This window comes from Chrysoperla carnea, chromosome 4 (genome assembly GCF_905475395.1).
Source record: "Chrysoperla carnea chromosome 4, inChrCarn1.1, whole genome shotgun sequence".
Classification (NCBI taxonomy): Eukaryota; Metazoa; Arthropoda; class Insecta; order Neuroptera; family Chrysopidae; genus Chrysoperla; species Chrysoperla carnea.
This window is the reverse complement of record NC_058340.1, coordinates 74522306-74543533: the sequence shown is the minus strand read 5'-3', so window position 1 is coordinate 74543533 and position 21228 is coordinate 74522306. Positions and strand designations below refer to the sequence as shown.

Here is a 21228-nt window from a genome sequence, read left to right as displayed (position 1 = left end):
TAAACGAGTCTTATTTAGCTAAAAAATATGATGCAGCAAACATTATTACAACAAGTTGTTGAAAAGAAATATGTTCTTTTTGTAAATTGTGTACATGCACTTTTTACATTTAAAGTGTAGACAAAAAGGGAATGTGCTTATAATAAGAAAATTTAAAAAGCCCCGCGGCAAATGCGATTTTTCCTTTGTAACATTCTCTAAAGTAAGCCGTTTTTCTTGAAACATAGCTAATAATGACCATCAAATTACCTTAAAAAATCAAAATCGGTTTATCCGTTTAGCGACTACGATACCACAGATAAAAACACAAATAAAGAGATACTCAAATTCACGGATACACGATAATTTTATAACACCCTTCTTTTTGTATCGAGAGTTAAAAATGTCTATCGATAGCGATTTTTTTAAACGGATTTTACCTCCATTTAAGTATATGGCTGTGAAGCTTAGAATGATAATTGACAAACTGCCACTGACAGAATTCGAACTTGCAATCTCCCATTTTCAAGAGACCAAACGCTGTAATCTTTAACAGCTCATCGTTTTCTCTCGTTTGGCTGGTGAGTTTCTATAATATTAATGGAGTTTAACCTCCGTTCCTCAGACATACATGTCTATAACAGAGGCCACCCACATCATTATTTTTTAATCTTTATTTATTTAAACTACATTCAAATACCAACAATTAAATTTTTATGATGTGGGTGGAATCGTTTACTTCGTTATTATCCAAGCGCGGACAGTGTGATCAATTTACCGCCCGATTAATTATAATTGATCAGACTGCCGCTGCTTGGATTCATAATGATTCATTATGTGGCTATCACTTGTATAAATACGCATAATTAATTCTGCTAACTACTGGCGCAAACATTCAGAAGAGACACTGGCTAACAGTTTCTACATAGAGGTGTGTAGAATTCACACTATATTTTTTATACTTCTTTGCAATTTACAAGTGTAGCGAGAAGCATGGCTTTACGATGCGATATTTTGTATTTATGACTGTGTTGAAAACTATGGTGTTGTGTAGATTAAATACACCCAAGAGAGTGGCAAGAAATTCGTTTATTTCATTCGTGTATTTTTTTTAAGAAAACAAAATTAGATACTTGATCTTAGATACTGAACAATTTTATGGCAAAGTTTATAGAATTAAATTTTTTATATATAAGCCTAGAAAAACCTTAAGAATGATGCGTTTTTTTAACTCGCTATTAATAACTTCGTGTATAACTAACAACCAATACGATAAAATCCATTTTAACCTACTTCTAATTATTCCATTAACTTGAAAAATTTAACACCTCTAGAAGAGATGAAAAAGCAATATTTTAGTAATTTGTGTCACTTTTATTATTTGATAATATTATCTTAAAATATGAATATTAAGCTCAACGGCATTATGCCGGAGGTCGTCAGTTCGAAACCCAGCTAGGGAAATAGCTTTTTTATTCTATTTTATTATATAAGTTACTTTTTACTTTTAAATAGAAAGCGTGAGGGATGAATATCTGTCAAACTAGTTAATTTGAAGAATGTATGTAGACAGCACCCAACGGCGCAATTTCGTAATAAAGCATTAAATAATAAAAGTATTTTGAAGTTCCACGGCCTAATTCGTTCACTACAAAAATGTATTTCGAGAATTAAAATTTAAAAAAATGAAAAAATTGTGCTTGTACTGTTGATTTTAAGAAAATTGTTTTCAAATTGTAATGTAATATTTTCCAGAAATTTCACAATTTTTAAACAAATGGTTTCCCAGAATAGTTTTTCTGTTATTGTATTTTTTTCCCTCTTCAATTTTGTATTGTTTTTGTATCGGTTTTCATATTTTTTTGTATGTGTAGGTATTTGTAATGTGTGGTTATTGAGCGTACACTAATTCAAATCGACAAATGATTTTTCAATAAAATTGTATTCTCTATACGTAAAATAAAAATCTCTACACTTTTTATTTTCTTTGTTTATCTTCTCTATTTATTTCTCTTAGTTTTCATTCGATTTGTATATTGTTATCTTTATTTTTATCAATCGTGTATCTTTCAATTGCAACCATTTTATTTACATGAGTGGTCAATTTTCTATAGATATTTTCATTTAATTTTCTTTTAAATAGTAGTATCGCCATAATTCTATTAACTTGTAGTACAAAAAGAAAAGCTTGCGAAAATTGTATATTTATGCTCTTTTTTCAGAACTGATCAGGGTTTTCATTGAGACAATATTTATAATTCATTTACTTAGAGTTTTCTAAAACTGCATGTTTTGTACTTCAAATTTTTCGATTTTAATCGTTCCTGTCTTAAAACTGGGTTAAAAAAGAGTCTTTTTTTAAAATTGCACATTTTTTTATGCAAAAATTGATGTAAAAATGGTAATAAAAAAAAGTTTTTAATTTTTGTGGCAGATTTTAGACATCTGACGCTTGTAGAAAATAGGAGAAATTTCAACAAGTTTCACAAAGATTTAAGTCCATAGATCCAATTTAAGAGATCTTAGCTGAAAATTTATATTTGATAAATATCTTAATTTTGATTTCTCCATAATACGCGAAAATAGCTTACTGACTTAATTAGAACCAGAGAATTATTTTACCGATTTAATATTTAATTATTTAGGAATTGAAATAATATAATAAGTATATAGTTCTCAAAATAGATGTATGGCCTTACAGTAGATCTGACACATTATCATTCCAATCTACTAGGATAATACAGACTAATATCAATCAGATGACATTATCACAAAGAATATTTAATTGTAGGATTATTTCATCTAATTACCATTAATAACAGATTATTATCTATTACACCTTGATTAATGCATCAACGCGTTAATGCGTAAATAATGAATGACGCTGGACTTCTTACTTTGACATTCAATTTTATTCGATTGCAAGTATTAGAACCCTTGAAAAGTCAATATTTATCACGTTATTGCGTGATATTGACTTTTTAAACACGTTTTCACGTGTGTAAAAAGTGATCGAAAATTGGTTACCACTTCATTAGAAACTCAAATATCCAAAAACATTCACTGAAAAAAAAAAAGTAAAAATTAGAACAGGAAAAATATTTGGGTTCCATTCGTGGTGGAAGCAAGCTAAAGGGGTAAAAAATATATTAAAGATACCATAACGTTAATCATACAATTTTTGGTGTAGGCAATGGGAAAAAACCATTATATTAACAGCAATGTATTTATTAAAAGCTGCCTTTGTTTATTTATTGACATCAATATATCATATAAAAAATATCACAATATTAGTATAATAAAGACATTAATATTTCCATATGTTTTGTTTTTATACCCTATATATATGAAACATGTACTAGGGTATAGTTATTTTAGTCCCAAGTGTATAACGCTTAAAAATATTGATGGTACCAACAAACTTTTGATATAGGTGTTCATAAAATCTGTAAACACGATAACTGAAAAACGTAAAAAGATAACGAGCCGAAATTTTCATAGCGTGCGCAGGATGTAAAAAGTGAGCTTGAGTTCATAAATGAGCAAAATTGGTCAATTAGGTCTTAGGTGTATAGGACTCATTTTTTAAACCGTCACAGATAGAACAAAAATTTAAAATGTAAAAACTGGTCCTTCTAAAAAAATAAACAACTATTGCCAGAATCATTTTTTCGTAAATATCATTATATAAGAGGGAGAAAATGTCGATATAATTTTGTCCATTTTCTGCCAAACTATAAAAGATAGAGAGTTGAATTTGAATTTGTAGGTTGCTTCCAGTAGTGAGTCTTATTAAAGATTTTGGAAAAACTAAAAAAAAATATTATAGAAAATAATTCAAGGAGTTATATTTCAAAACAGAAGGCCGGATTAATGTATTGGCTTTTTAAATTTTTCGAATTTATTAATAATAGTGCAACACTGACATTCAACATTATCTATACAGGGTATTTCAACAATTATCTCAGTCAATTGATTATTTTCACTTGTTTTTTTTTTTTTTTTAATATTCAAAAATCATAAAAATATCATTATAAAATATATAAAATACTATAAAGTATTAAAAAAGAATGTTATTAAAGTTTGATGTTAATAACATTATTAAATTAGCATTTTAATATATATTGACTTACTACAAGAAAAAATACTTAAATAACTTGACTAATTAAATTATCTACGAATACGATACGATATGAATAAATAATAATGTTGTTTTTTATTATGTATTATATATAAATGTTATATATGAGAATAAATGAGATTAATATATGTAGGTACTATAATATATTTAATATTATTATTCATTTTTGGTTTTTAATATTTATGAATTTATTTTACATTCATAATTTTTTTTACATCTATTTTAAAACGATACACTTCTATAAACAAGTGAAAACAAACAATTGACTGAGTTAATTGTTGAAATACCATGTATAGGCAGTGTTGATAACTCTGTCACATTTCACATACATACATATCTGACATATTTAACTGATATTCTCATATAATGCGCAAGTGTTGATGCGCAATCGTTTGTTTTTTTGACGTCACGTAAATAACAAAAGATATTCACTTTGATATTCCTATATTAATACATACTATAAAATTTGCACCTAATTAACGCCCTCGTGGGTAAAAAGTGATGTTTACAAAAAAATGTTTCAAACAAAAGTTTTTTATTTTTTTATAAGCAACATTTTTTACATTTAAACTTTTGTTCTATCTCTAACGGTTTACAAGATGGGTCCTACGGACCCAAGACCCAATTGACCTATGATGCTCATTTACGAACTTGACCTCACTTTTTACGTCCTGAGTACGCTGTAAAAATTTCAGATCGATATCTTTTTTCGTTTTTGAGTTATCGTGTCCACAGACGGACGGACGGACGGACGGACGGACAACCGGAAATGGATTAATTAGGTGATTCTATAAACACCTATACCAAAATTTTGTTCGTAGCATCAATATTTTTAAGCGTTACAAACTTGGGACGAAACTTAATATACCATGTATATTTCATATATACATGGTATAAAAACAAACAAAATATCGTATGAACTTTAGCTACATGCAATATGTAAGTTATTTCTGCAATTTCTGCAATTCACTTATGTTGTCTTGGTATGGGTATGGGTTAGGTTTGGTTATATTGGCTGTAGACGAAGGACACACTTAGGGTATAAAACGCATTGCGATAACATATATTTGTTTTACCACCTTTTCTGCTGATAATTTCATTTATCAGCTTCTTAATTATTTTCAGAGGCTGAGTGATCTCCTTCATGCATATACCATGCACTACACCAGCCCATCACAACTATTATTTAAATTAATTTTTAATCTGACGGCGGGAATCGAGTTCGCTACCCTAGGCATCACTACATACTATAAAACAAAGGTTCTTCCCGCTGTCTGTCCATATGTATGCTTAGGTCTTTAAAACTACTCAACAGATTTTGATGCCGTTTTTAATAGATAGAGTGATTCAAGACGAAGGTTTTTATGTATATATAATACATACATTATATAGTAGAGAAACGCTGATAATATTAGAGGTTTCTATTGTGATGTCGTAAATAAACACATTTTTGTATATAAAGACATTCTGTAGTATAATTGGTATCAGCATTGCACCCGTGTGAAGCCAGAACGGGTCGCTAGTACTGTATAATACAATTACCATGAAAATTTTAAATCGATTCACCGTCGAAATAAACTTAATTAAATTCGAGTCATTAACACGGAAAGCATAAGAGCATAAATTACTATCAAATTGTTCTCTTCTAAAAATAAATTGTTAAAATTTTTGTCGGAAACTCTCGGCAAAAAGGCACCTAATTTTGAGTTCAAAGTCAAAATAACAAAACAATGGACATTCATCAATTTGAAGCTCTTAGAGCACTTAAAACCGACAGGTTTTACCTAAGTACTCACACACCCTTCTACTTGCCTATACGTAAAAATGATACTTTTAGAGTCTGATTCGCGCATGTAAAAATTCAAAACTAAGACAAAGCAATTAAAATTCTCAAATCCTTTCTTTTTGAAACGAAAATGTTTCACATACAATTTTATCTGATAGAAATGAGAAAAATTACTGATAAAATTAATTTACTATAAAATCATTTGTAAATAAAAGTGCATTAAACATGAAATTAATAGTACTGTCTTAAATACAAAAATATTTTGACTCGACAAGCATTATTATTGTTAAATTAAGTATAAAGTTGTTTCAGCTATTGTGTATGCTACGTGTTTGCCATAAGGTTATATTACAGTGGCTTAAATTTTTCTAATATAAACAAAAATTGTTTACTATTTAATTTATTTAACTGTAAAATATCATTTTCATTTATTTCTTTATTTCCATTTTATTTTCTAAAAAATATCCCAAACATTATTCTATGACAACTAAAACGAAATAAAAAAAGTACGTTTTATTTGATAATCATTATCAATTTTTGTGTATTACAGGCAGAGTACATTGACATTTGACCTTCATAATAAAAGTTCAATAATAGTCACATACCTACCTAATAGTTAAAACATTTTCATCATAAAGCTATATTACCTATATGTATTTTAACTTTTATCAAACTATTCGCTCCGTGCGTGAGTTTCGTTTCCATGGTAACGATACACTACTTTAATTATAGAATTGTATGGATGCATATATAATTGTATGGATTGCATTTAAGACTTACATTTAAAATTTAATATTCTTGTCCCACAAATTTAAATAAATAATTATGATAATTTACATTTGAAAAATAATATTTGTTCAATTTGATTTCTTATTTTCACAATTTTTAATGTATTAAGTTTAATTAATTCGTGTTTTTCAATAATTTTAATTTGACATTTCTATTACATTAACATGTAAAGAATTGCAAATTAGTCATAAGAGCCCCCTTCAACTCCAAAATTTTTCACTTAAAGCGCTGGCATCGATTTTATTGTCCCTACCATGACTACGCACACAACGAATAACTAGTCATACATTTAATCGACACATACTGAAAAAAAAAAACTTTATTTTTAACATTTTACTATCTAAAGCTTTTTTTTTTAAGTGAAAGCTTTTGACTTGTTTTATTTAATATTATATGCTTTGTTATTATTTCGTAGAACGAACTATAATAAAACACATAAAATTAGTTTAATGAAATTTTAAATTGAAATAATTATTGCGAAAATTTTTTCATAATTTTTATTCATCAAGTATATCTTTATCTCTAGTTTTAAAAGCTTTTTTGTCTTCTTTTGAATATATATTAAGCTGTATTTTTATTTTATAGATTTTTTTAATATCTCTAAAATTATTATTTGTAATTTTGATAGGATTCGAATTTTTGTCCCTCAATCATCCAGTTTAGGTCAATGATCGAATATACAATTATTTTAACTTGAATAAAATGTATAAAACTGAAGAATTATAAGTCTATTTAACAGACATTGAGCACTCCACGCTGTTTAACATTGAATTCTACATTAAAATGAGGGTTAGAATTTTTGTTATTTACTTCAGGTAAGGAATCCTCACTGCACGAATAAAAAAATGAAGTTCGTTTTTGATCATCTTTAGAAGTACGCAAAATATGAACGTTTATAACTCCGAATTAAACGAAGAGGTTGATACTTAAAAAATGACGTCATTGTTGAGTTTAGCGCATAGACATTACATACAAAAGTCTGTTTTGCAAGAAAGAGACGGGCAAAAATCCGTGAATGCTTATAACTTCTTCGTTTTTTAATCACTTTTAATTAAATTTTCAAATTTTTTAAGGTATCAAGTCTACTTTTACATTTTTATGGGTAATGTGACAAATTCAATATCAGTCATCTACCCAAAGTATTTTGTACTCTCTAGATTGCTAATAAGACTAAAAACCTTTGCTCACGTTTCTGTTTAATGATTATTTATGGATGTCGTCGTGAGGTAGCGAATTTTTTGAGTGACCTAGTATTATGTAGTCATTGGACAAATCATAACGGAAATAGTTAAAACAGTCCAATTTAAAATGCATCCGGTAATGTTTTGTTGACGTCCATAAAGTACTTTAATATTATAAAATATATTTTCTATATTATTATAATACCAGGTTACGTTACATTTCAATAATAATACTTTTCGATTCCTTTTATTAAAAAAAAAGTCATTTGTACGAATATTATTAAATAAAATTACATAACACAACACAAAGTTAATACAAAAGACAAATTACGGAACTATTTACATTTTAATACTATAATTTTGTTTATTGATGTGCTGTTTATTGTAAAGGGTATTTTTTTTAAGAAGTTCACATTTTTGAGTTACCACTTTTCTGTTTTATAATCCAATTGATAGCCAGGGCTGTAAGCTACTAAATTTGGGTCATAATTTTCATATTTGTGATCAAAATTAACCTAGCTCTAGTAAGTTTCAAAAATTTGGAGTCCTGGTCCTAAAATTAAGCATATAAGTGATAGCTAGCAAAAAACTGACATCACAGCTGAAAAGAATGACCCCAAATAAATGGGTTTCAAACAAAATTCCAATAAGATCGAATCAAATTTGTCTGTGTCATCAAAAAAATCGAATTTTTTAACTTTATGACGTCATCAAAATTCAAAAAAATTAATTTTCCTCTATCAATCCATATTTTATACAATTTTGACAAACCAAGTATGTAATCCTACTAAATTTGGGTCATATTTTTCATATTTGTGATCAAAATTAACCTAGCTCTAATAGGTTTCATGATTCCTGGTCCCGAAATTAAGCACATAAGTGATAGCTAGCAAAAAATTGCCATTACAGCTGAAAAAAATGAGACAAAATTAGTGGGTTTCAAAAAAAGTTTCAATAAGATCGAATCAAATTTGCCTGTGTTATCAACAAAATCGAATTTTTTAACTTTATGACGTCATCAGAATTCAAATTTTATATACCAAGTATTTAATCCTACTATACTTGGGCTATTCTTTTCAAATTTGTAATCAAAATTAGCTCTAATAGTTTTCAATCTAATAAGATTTTACGCACTTGCGAACTAAGACGCGAATGCGTAAGTGAGTGCTTTTCTTAGACTAATTTTGGCGGTATATTGGATGAGAATACTCCCCCAGAATATTAATGAGGGATAAAAAATGCAACCCGTATATGTACAAATAATTACTCTTTCTTTCAGTGTAAAAAATTCATTTTCCTTTATCAAATAGATAGAATAATATATTTTTTTAAGTAAAAATAAAAACATATTCTATCTACAATTGAATGATTATTGCATTGTAAAAAGGATATATTTATTAATAATGATACACACATACTAAGACGTCCGTCCGTGCTGTGCTATAGCAACTTTAAGTACAAAACAATTCGATTACTTTCAAATATAATAAAAAACGGTCGTTAGTTTTTAAATGTACTTTGCATTACCTTACACTATTATTTTTATGGATATTTTCATTATATTTTGTGCTATATATTGCTGTTCTTGTTTTGTACTCAATTGTTCAATAAACATATCAATTCTATCTCTTTTTATTATCTTTAAATAACAAGATATTGTTTATTTTATAGTCCGTATCAAAAATATTTTTTAAATTATATTTTATAATTTCATTTCAAGAGGTAATTTTATATATTTGTATATACATGTAATATATATCAAGGTATATTAAGTTTAGTTCCAAGTTTGTAACGCTCCAAAATATTGATGCTACCAACAAAATTTTGGTATAGGTGTTCATCTAATCACCTAATTAGTCCTTTTCCCGGTTATCTTCCTAAATTTAATTATTATCGTTTTTTCAAGTAATACATCATAAATATGGTGGAGGTGCAAATAAATGTTTGACACATAGTAAAAGTAGATATATTACATAAGTTCAATGCGCTTCCACCATTTATTTCAGGCAACTACAAAGATATTTTTATACACTCAAGTTATAGTTTTATTTTTCAGTTAAATAAATTTAAAAAGGCAATCACAAAGATAAATTAAACCATTTTTTTTCATTTTTTTAAGAAGTACCCCTAAATAATCGAAAAAATCAGGAACAAATTTTTTTTCGCTTTCGATAAATCTTTATATATACATAAGGTAAATTTGATCCAAAAATCGGGTGTATGTATCGATTGGATGCATAGTTTCTGAGAAAATCGCTCTTTGTGTCCAATTTTGGATTATATCTCAAAAGCCATGCATCCAATCATTAAATAAACCAGATTTTTTGATTTTTTGGGTCAAAATTACCTTATATAATGAATTTTATCGATATCGAAGGCAAAAAAAATTTCAATTTTTGGAAATTTTCTCAAGAAGTACGTACCCCTTAGAAAAAATCGAAAAAATCGAGAAAAATTTGTTTTTTCCGATTTCGATAAAACTTTGTATATAAGGTAATTTTGACCCAAAAAATACAAAAATCGGGTGTATGTATCGATTGGATGCATAGTTTCTGAGAAAAACGCTTTTTGTGTCCAATTTTGGATAATATCTCAAGAGCCACGCATCCAATCATTAAATAAACCCGATTTTTGGATTTTTTGGGTCAAAATTATCTTATATAATGAATTTTATCGATATCGAAGGAAAAATAATAATTTCCGATTTTTTGCAATTTTCTTAATGAATTTTATCGATATCGGAGACTAATTTCTGGACAGGCAGACAAACACACACACATGCACACAGCGGTCAAACTTATAAAACCTCTATTTTTTTATCGGAGGTTAAAAAGTGGTGGTAGTTCTGAGCGCAGTAGTCGGGTAACGGCTAGTATATAATAAAATCTTAAATACAATTAATATAACATGTAACTCGTACTATACCGTACAATTACTACAGTAAATAAGCCGGAAAATACCATCAAATGTGGAAAAGTGGTGGAACAGCTCCGATTTCAAAAATTTTTTGTGTACGTGTTCCTTAGACCTCTAGGAACATTCAGCCGCACTAACCTTGGCATTTGAAAAAAAACTGAGAAAGTTAGGGTAGTTTTCCCATCCCCAAATAGTAACAATGAAAACAAATCAATATTTCACCTCAAAAATCGTCTTCCGAGGGTTTTCGAGGTCGCTGATCATGAATTCATGGTTTAAAAACAACTGAAAATGGTTGCAACCCCATTAAAACTACCCCTAGAAGTGTCAATATTTAAAAAATTTTGAAAATTTTGAATTTGACCTCAGAAATTGTCTTTCTGCGGTTTTTGAAGTCGTTGATAATGAATTTGAGGGTCAGAAGCAACTGAATGTAGTTCCAAGCCACCCCTAAAAGCCACCCCTAGAAGAAACAGAGATAAAATTTTAAATTTTTATTCGAATATCGTCTTTTGGGGGGTTTTTGGCATCGCTGATCACGAATTCAAGGTCAAAAAGTAACTTGGATGGTTCCAACCCTATTAAAACTACCCCTAGAAGTGTAAATGGTTAAAAAATTTTGATAACTTTGAATTTCATTATAGAAATTGTCTTTCTGTGGTTTTTGAAGTCATTGATAATGAATCTGATGGCAACTTTGATAATGAATCAAGAAGCAACTGAATGTAGTTCCAAGCCACCCTCAAAAGCCACCCCTAGAAGTAAAAGAGTAAATATTTAAAATTTTTCCTCGAATATCGTCTTTCGGGGGGTTTTTGGCCTCGCTGATCACGAATCCAAAGTCAAAAAGTAACTTGGATGGTTGCAGCCCCATAAAACTACCTGTTGAAGTGTCAATGATAAACAAGTTTAGAAAATTCTGAATTTCACCTCAGAAATGGCCTCTTTGTGGTTTTCGTAGTCGCTGATCATGAATTTGAGTCAAAAAGCTACCGAATGTCGCTCCATCCCCATTAAAACCACCCCTATAAGTGAAAGAACAAAAATTTTAAATTTCTCTTCGGTTATCGTCTTTTGAGGGATTTTTGGCGTCATATCATTTTTACAAGTTTGTACTACATTGAATCAAAAAATCTCACGCAAATCATATTGGACGTTGAAATTTTTCTAATTATACCCCGGATTCGTGATCAGCGACCCCAAAAACCCTCAAGAGACGCTTTTCAAGGCGAAATTTTAAATTTTTTTATATGTTTAACATTTTCACATCTGGGGATAGTTTTTTGGGGTTGCAACCCTCTTCAGCTACTTTTTGACCTTGGATTCGTAATCAGCGCCCCCAAAATTACCCGAAAGTCGATATTCGAGGAGAGAATTCAAATTTAAAATTTTATCTCTGTCACTTCTAGGGGTGGCCTTTAGGGGTGGCTTGGGACTACATTCAGTTGCTTCTTGCCCTCAAATTCACTATCAATGACTTTTAAAATCAGAGAGAGACAATTTCTGAGGTGAAATTCAGAATTTTCAAGTTTTTTTTATCATTGACACTTATAGGGGTAGTTTTAATGGGGTTGAAACAATCCTCAATTGCTTTTTGACCTTAACTTTGTGAACACCGAACCTAAAAGCTTCACGAGACACGATTTCTGAGGCAAAATTTTGAATTTAATAAAGTTTTTGTCTCTATCACTTTAAGGGTAGTTTTATTGGGGTTGCAACCATATTCAGTTGCTTTTTAACCTTGAATTCATGATCAACGACCTCAAAAACCCTCGGAAGACGATTTTTGAGTTGAAATATTGATTTGTTTTCACTGTTACTATTTGGAGAGTTTTGGGGATGGGAAAACTACCCTAACTTTCTCAGTTTTTTTTCAAATGCCAAGGTTAGTGCGGCTGAATGTTCCTAGAGGTCTAAGGAATACGCACACACAAAATTTTTGAAATCGGAGCTGTTCCACCACTTTTCCACATTTTCCGGCTTATTTATTGCACTAAATATGAGATTGATATTTACTTGACCAGATTGTATCACATTATATTTTTTTACTAATACAATGTTTGTTCTAGTAGTGAATTTGTGAGCTATAAACAAATAAAAATCAATAGTAACTCATTCCCATATCACACCATTAGTAACCCATACTCATGAGGTGTGTATAACATTTTTTTTTAAACAGTCATTCTAGCTCTGTTATCACACAGCTACACGCTTATAAAATGGGAGCTACAATGCTCTAAACTTACATAACTTGTATGCATATAGACAACAATACTGACCTTATATTACCTTTGTTATATGATGAATATATATAGAACCCGAATATTAGTATTCCAATTCAGATTTTTTTGTTTAATTTTTTGTTGAAACATTCATAACTAATGAAGTGGTTTTCAAATAAAAATCTGCGGTGGGTGGCTCTGGACCCATAACCTTTATGTATCGAGTTCATGGTTTAGGATGTATGATTGTTACTGGATACAGTATCTTTTTTTTTATACCTACAAAACATGCTTTGTTAAATAAAATTTAATAAAAAATACTTTTTAAGGGACAAGCTTTTATTGTACTAAAAAGTAGAAAATAATTTTATCTATGAGTCACTCATACCCGATTATCTGTAAAAGCTTGAGGCGCTCAATTTTAAATCAAAAATGAATCGAAACGTCTCATCTACTCCACATGCCTAATTATTTGTCGATTCATTCTTGATAATAAGCGCCTTAAGGTTTTACAAATAGTTGGGTATGAGTGACTCATAGATAAAATTATTTTCTACTTTTTAGTACAATAAAAACTTGTCCCGAAAGAAGTATTTTTTATTAAAATTTTTACTTTAAGACTAAAAAAAATGTATATATATCAAATATGCTGGAAGCGATGGGAAAATCATGAACGCCTCTTACCATGCATTGTCATCCAAACTAAATTTGCATGCAAAATTTCAGCTTAATCGGAAACCAGGAAGTGGATCAAATTTGACTTGCAAAGATTTGATTACACACAGACAACGGGGCAGGTGAAACTAAATAAAAACTTGTAAAAAAATTGACGCTTGAATCATGCAGAAGAGTACAATCTAGTGATCCAATGACCTCGTTACGTTTTTAGTACGATAGGTTGCGCACCCTTCATTTTTTAGTAATGCGTTTGCATTACTTGTATACATATATGCTATCGGCAAAGCATCTATTGTTTGAAACTGACAATAACATGACTCACATAGTACACAGTGTAGTTGTAACGCACCGAAATATAACCTAGTCATAGTACTTAGCCAACGTAGATCGTACGTCTTCGTCGGGGTACCATATATAAATTATACTACATAGTACTTATAACAGACAAAGCATCTATTACTTGAAACTGAAAATAACTTTACGGACACAGCATTTATCCGACATTTAAGGAGAAAACTCCAGCCCAGAAGCATTTCCATCACAAGATTTGCTCATTTTTCTTGCCTGTTTACGGGAGAGCAATGTATCTCCATACATGTTTCAGGCGGAGATGTTAATAATTCTACAAGTGTATTAAAAATGGAGAATGAATTAAATTTGTTTGCAATGTTGGTATTTCTAATAAAAATAAACCCTAAGAGTAAAAAGTCGCATCTTATGGCAGTCAATAATAAAAACATTTTAAAGAAAATGGTGAAACAATGAAAAATAAGTACAGAAGAAACTTTTTCTATTTGATAAAGTTTAAAACGAAAATAACACATTTATAAAGTTAATAATTTTAAGTTTTCTACGAAACTTTTCATTCACACACTGGGAATTCTAAAAGGAAAAATATTATATATATATATATAAAGTCAATGAGGTCGTTATCGATAAAAATGTATATTCATTGATATGTGTATGGTTATGTCGCTTTAACATTATATGTGACGTAATTGTGTGCAGATACCGTTATATAACAACTTTCGACATATAAATCGAATTGAAATAGAAACCTTCAACTGTGACTGTAAAGCTACTTAGAAAGTTTATTCTTACTTGTTGTGATCGATTTAGATGAAGGTACTTTATTATTTCTTCTTCAAAGAATCTTCAAAGTCAGACGGAACCAATTGAACAAATTTGAATTTTTCATGAATACAGTGGAATCAAAAATTCCTGTCTGGATGGAAAGGACGCTCCTTCAGTGTTAAATTTATAGATTTGAACTGTTAATATAAATCTTGAGTATTTTAAAGGGATGCTTTATTATGTAACAAGAGAAACTTTCCCGTATCAATTTGGAAAACTAATATTCATTAGTTTAAAACATAATATTTTCCTATAAAGAAAGTTACTCGCACAAAGCGGAACTCGCTTTTCCCTAAAATACATTTAAAGTGGTAAAATGAATGACATTTGTGTATTTTTTCCTCTATAAGTGATTTTCTCTAAATCTTTAGGTATCAATATTTCGAAAACTATGGCATATATCGAAAAATTTTACTATTTATTTTCGTCTAATTTCCACAAGGTGTAACAAAAGGTGTACCTCGAATACAGATGTTAATCGAATAAACATTAGATTCATAGAATCAGAAACAAAACAGATAATCTTATAAATAAAAATATATAATTCTTTTTCCTTTCTGTTTGTTTTCAGGCAAAATAAAATACTCGGAGCGTGTGTATGATGCGTGTATGGATGCGTTCGATTGTTTACCCTTGGCCGCCCTAATGAATCAACAGTTCCTTTGTGTCCATGGTGGTCTCTCACCAGAAATACACAATTTAGATGATATCAGAAAGGTCAGTATTATAATTTTTTTTTTATTTATATTCTGTATAGTTTCGATAGATCGTGAGTCCATAATAAAGCGAAATTTCTATCATTCTTCTTTTCAGTCATTTGGAAAATTGTTAATGGAAAATTTGTTAATAAAGAAAAACGATTTTTTAATCAGGTCTCGAGCCCCTCGAGTTGAATTTGTTGTATGCCGTTTATAGTCATTGAAAATGAAGCTCGGTAAATAAACGGCCTAAGGTTTGCAACTGTCGAAAAAGTTGAAAAATTATGTGCAAATTTTGTGATTTTTCTAAACGATTTTTCCACCCATGAGACCCCTTTAGGTGGTTTAAGATACGAAATACAAATATCAGAAAACTCGATTTCCATAAATTCAACATTCGAACCAGGGTTAAAACATCATTTTTATTTATAACCAAGCTTACCTTTACTGATTTTCCAAATAGTAGACAAAAAGAATCATCTGAATCAAAGAATTAATTTTACCTTATTATGGACTCACGGTCAAATTCTTTATATATTTATTTATTGATTAATATTTATGAAATATTATTCTTCTAGAGAAAAAAAAATTATCACCTTTTCCTTTCTCATCGTTAGTTTAGTTTTTCCTGACACATAAATATTCTTAACTTTGATAAAAAAAATACGTTTATAAATAAATAATAATAAAACCTTTTATTTTATTTATTTAGTTTTTGAAAAAGAAAATCATAATCGTTTCTTTATCAAATACAGGGTTATCGCACGAGCGTTAAAAATAGCGAATGTCTCTATTTGGTTTAATGTATTACTAAAACACGTCGTAGAAATCGAAGTTCGTCATTTTTGACGCTTGTTGGTTGCAGTTTTCATTTTAAAATAAAATACAATAAATTGGCTTTTCTCGTATTTTGTCTATCGAAACAAGTATTTCATGAAATTCAGGAATTTCCTAAAAAAATATTACAAAATCCCCCATAAAAACTTGCAAAAACACAACACAATGAAAGAAGTGGAAAATTGAATAGTTTTCACTAAATTGAGGAGATTCAACAGGTTAATTTAGTTAGATAACAAAAAAAAAACATAAGTTTTTGGGAGTTTAAATGGTTTCTTGTAGAAAGTAGTTTTTATGAATAGCCTGAATTACATGAAAAACCTGCGATCAAAATATAAAAATTCTAAAATTCAATTTATTTTGCTTCTAAAATTTTCTCTTGCGTTAATCGTTGAAAAATATTTCAAAAGATGTTTGATGCTCAAACTTGAAAAAAAATCGAAACTCTTAGGGCATAACTCAAACGGCCTTATGGTAGAAACGGGCTGTTTTTAACGCAAAATCGTTATTAATGAAATAGGTAAATACACTTCTAACTTTTCACTGTTTAAACTTCCCTGTAAATTCTAGATGAAAAACACTTCATCATGGTATTTTTCTTTGTTTTTCGAATTCATATGAATATTTTAGGATTTACATATAAAATTAGTGAACAGAAATGTGTTCGGTGTAACAGGTTTTTCTTATAAATTACACGAGATAACTCGAGATACAATATTTAAATAAGTTAGGTCCATTTTCACATACTTCTCCTGTGCTACGTGTGTTAAAAATGTCATTTTTAATTGCAATTTTTAATCTGTATATATCGTGAACTAAAATATGAGCCACGACATCGATTATTACTAATTTGTTTGATGACTTTCATAGTAATTGTAGGTTATGTTACCATCAAATTTCTTTATACATATAATAAATAAATACTCGACTGTTGTTTTTGCCAATATTACGTCACCAAAATGGCTGTGTTTTTGAGAGAATAAAAAAGGTTTAAAATTTAAGTTAATTTTATGGCAAGAAAGCGTGTTTATTTCGCCGAAATATATACTTTTGTGGCTTTTTATTAGAAAAATCAACATTTTGAAGTACTTTTTCAAACAGAGTAGAATACCTTATTATCTCATTTTAGGCGTGGGCTCATGGTGGATACATTTGCATTAGGCTTTTAATTACTTATATTAACAGCTTTGAAATAATTTCATAATATTTTGCTTGCGTGACACAGCTACCTTTAAAATTTGGCCCGATTTAAATTTTGTATTCTACTTACAATAAAATGTGTTTCATTGCCTGAGGCATGTAGTATATCAAGCTCGTCACACCACCGCTTTTACACTGCTTTGCCAACCATATACTTATTGTATCAATCACCTCTCCAACACTCTAAAAACCTTCCTAAAAATACATAAAGCTCTCCACCTTGCTACCTTGTGCTGTGAATGTCGACACTGACAACAACAACGATGAGCTTTAACCATAAGCTCCATATATATATAAATATATATATATATATACATGCACACACGTTCCAGCTTTCAGTTGAAGAGATGGTAACGACTAGATATGTACTGAAAGTAACGGTGTAACGGTATACATAACATTTATACTGGAACAGTGCAAGGCAGCTAAAAACAGGTAGAGGATATAACATGTAGTAGTACCTACGGCGAAATAAAACGTTAGAGTGCTGGTGTGCGCCTCTATCTCTCTACAAGAGGATCAATAACGGACTGACACTACTCTACCACTGGAATGTAGAGTATAGTTCGACTACAAATATTTGAATGAGCTTTAGATTGCTAATGAAAATCACGAGTGGACGATTCAGGTTTTTCTGTAGGTAATCGTATTTCTTGTTCAGTGAACTGTCACTGTTTTGAAAAATTCTTGTCTAAAAACTTGATATAATTATTGTCTCAGTTTATTAATTTCTCAAAAACAAGTAAAATCTACAAAATTTAATTTTAATCGCGCAAGCAGTATATTTTAGCGTTAACGCGTACCGCGTACTTTTAGGCCGTTCAATTTCAGAATACTTTTCAGAATCACATACTTTTTACGAAAATTAAGAAAAAATTCGACTTTATTTTAAATATGTCAAAAGTAAGTTTCGGGTACACACATTAAAAAGTTTCAGAATCGCTAATCTAGATGAATCCATGTACTTTAGTATAAAGCTCATCGTCTTCTTATAAATTGATGCTTGAGTTTCTAACTAGCAATCTAACTTTGGAGTAAAATTCTTTGAATTTAGCAGACTATTTTACTCATCAAAGTACGTATGTATTTTGTTAGGGTCTTTATATATGTGTTGTCATCGTCCTCATTGTCTCTATGTGTCTTTGTCTCAGCCGTTGTTCTACCAATTAATTCTCTTTCTCTTTCACATACCTATACACTTATACAAATATTTCTGGTAAGGATTTTAGATATTAATGTTATGGAATGGCGGAATTATAACAACACACAAAAACGATGGATTAACATTATAATTTGTTGGATGTTATGTTATATAACATACCATATGATATTTACATACACAAACTGTATGGTTCAGAAAAACGTTCCATCAACCAGAATTTAACTCGCCAATGTTACATATCATCAGCGCTGGCTCTACCGTCAAATCGTTTTTCGATGCCTTTTTTTCCAAAAATTACCTTGTACATTAATAACGAATACTTGAACACAAATTGTTTTTCGCATTTGGCATTTTGGCACTCCTTGCAACCTGGGGCCTGCGGTGCCTGCCCACTCCACTTACTCTACTCTTTCTACTCTTGGTTTGCATATGATCATACGTAAACGGTAAAATAAATTAAATAACCAATCGACAGTATCTCGTCATTAAAATAAAAGGCTCGCGCTTCCCAAGCGCTTCCTAGTTAGTCTTAACCTTTGTCGTGTTGTTGAAATGGTTACTCCGATCTCTTTATGGCCATGATCTAATATTCAGATGATTGCAATTGAGTTTGTAGAACAAATTCTTTTTCTGGCAAAAATGAAAAGATCGCATATAAATTTTATAACAAAGCTGTTCTTATTTTTTTATTTTTCTATAATAATTTGAAAATTACATACAGTTTTAAACAACTTTTTAAAAGAGAAACAAAAACACCCGAAGGAAAAATTTTCGTTAAACATTGTGTAATAATTTTAATTATGTATGTATATATTTATACATAGGCCTTTGTTTTTTAACATTTCTACGTTACGAACATAGCACACTGTCTAAATAACTTTTGTAATCTGTGAATTCTTTTATATATTTTATTCATTTTAATTAACTTTAATTATACATAGCTTTTAAAAAGAGTTTTCTTGGAGAAGTTTAACATTATTTATGATAAAGAATTGAAAAAAACAAAACAAAAATTGATTATAACAAAATCTGATCTAGAAAAGATGTTTCTTTTACTAAACACTAGTTCGAGACAGACCAACGACCTTTAACACAAACCAAATTAGTAGATGCTGTTGCATTACTGTCATAATTTTTTAGAGATGTTTTCTTGACAGTAATATTACACAAATTCAAGTAATTAAAAAATTGCGTTACAGAAAATGAATCGAATTTGCGTAGAATGAAAAGATACCTGTCTTTAATTTATCGCCTGCATTATGAAACACTCTGTAGCTTATTATATAATTATATTCATACTTTTATTTTGCTGGTATATGTACACAGGAGTTCCTTTTAAATAAATTAGTGTTTAAAGTTCTCAATAAACACAAAACAACACATATTCATTTTTTATATAGGGTGTTATTATCTCCTGTTTGCTCCTGTTTTTTTTGTTTTTTTTGACTCCTTACACATCACATCATGTTATAAGGTAGAACCTTATTAGTTGATGTATTTATAAAAGTGTGTTCTTTTTGTTCTTGGGTATACATTATTTACACTGAGTGTAATTAGAAGAAAATAGCTTTATTCTTATATACTACTTCTCCAGCATGTTCTTCTCTGTCCATACCTTATCTTCCTTATTCTTTTATCAAATTCCATGATCCACCGTTCATTTTCAATCTTATCATGTTGATTTCTGACGAAAAATATACCCACAGTCTAAAAATGTACCGCCTAGAAAAAAACAGGCAAGACAAATAAAAAATTTAACCAAAAAATATCATTTAAAATAAGTTTAAACTAGCTCGACCCGTGAGGATCTTTAAAACATGTTCTCCTAATATTAATTTAAGAACTTTTGTGTTTTTTCACCACCTTTCTACGTTTGTTGTTGTTTTTAGCCACGGGTACAGGGTAGCCACGAGTTACGGTCTCCACGGGAGCGGAACTCACCCTCGCGGATCGAGCTTGTTACACAGTTATAGTACTATCTTTTTTACTTGCACTTAGTGAATTACACCGAGCCAAAAAGAACAAACGATATACAATTTTTTGGGTTAAAAAAGAATGTGAAATCATTAACTTTTGTTGATGTTGTTAATGCTTTATTTATTCATGATTTTAGTTGTTGTTGTTTTCTTCTTATGATTATAGCTTACAGCCATTATCGTCGTAATGGAAACTAGACAGGGGAGGGAAAAGATTTCAACTTTATTTTTGTCCTTAATTGACGTTGAAATTTTCTTTTTATGATGTTTGTGTTTTTTTTTTTTTGTAAATCTTTAAAATACTAAGAAAAATGAAATTTTCTCTGTCATTAAGAAAGCATTGCAAAGTTATGTTTTTTTTTCTTAAAGCAGTGCGATCACGATAACTTTTTGAAATATACCGTTTCAACAAAAGTATACTATTTTACACGGAAAAAAAAAAGTGACTTAAAAATCTCATCAGGTGATACAGAAATTGTATCACCTGTGAAGTCCACAGAGGTGATACAAAATTTGCATCACCCGGTGA

The 21228-nt window shown here is 29.6% G+C and overlaps 1 protein-coding gene across 8 annotated transcripts in view; it reads left to right on the top strand.

The window, feature by feature from the left end:
• LOC123299269 (serine/threonine-protein phosphatase 2B catalytic subunit 3-like) overlaps positions 1–21228 on the top strand; it is a 242977-nt gene that overhangs the window by 200808 nt on the left and 20941 nt on the right. For all 8 annotated transcript variants that reach the window (XM_044881614.1, XM_044881613.1, XM_044881612.1 and 5 more), the window contains exon 5: positions 15398–15543. In XM_044881614.1, the coding sequence (XP_044737549.1) occupies positions 15398–15543 (146 nt within the window). The remainder of the gene's footprint in view (positions 1–15397; positions 15544–21228) is intronic.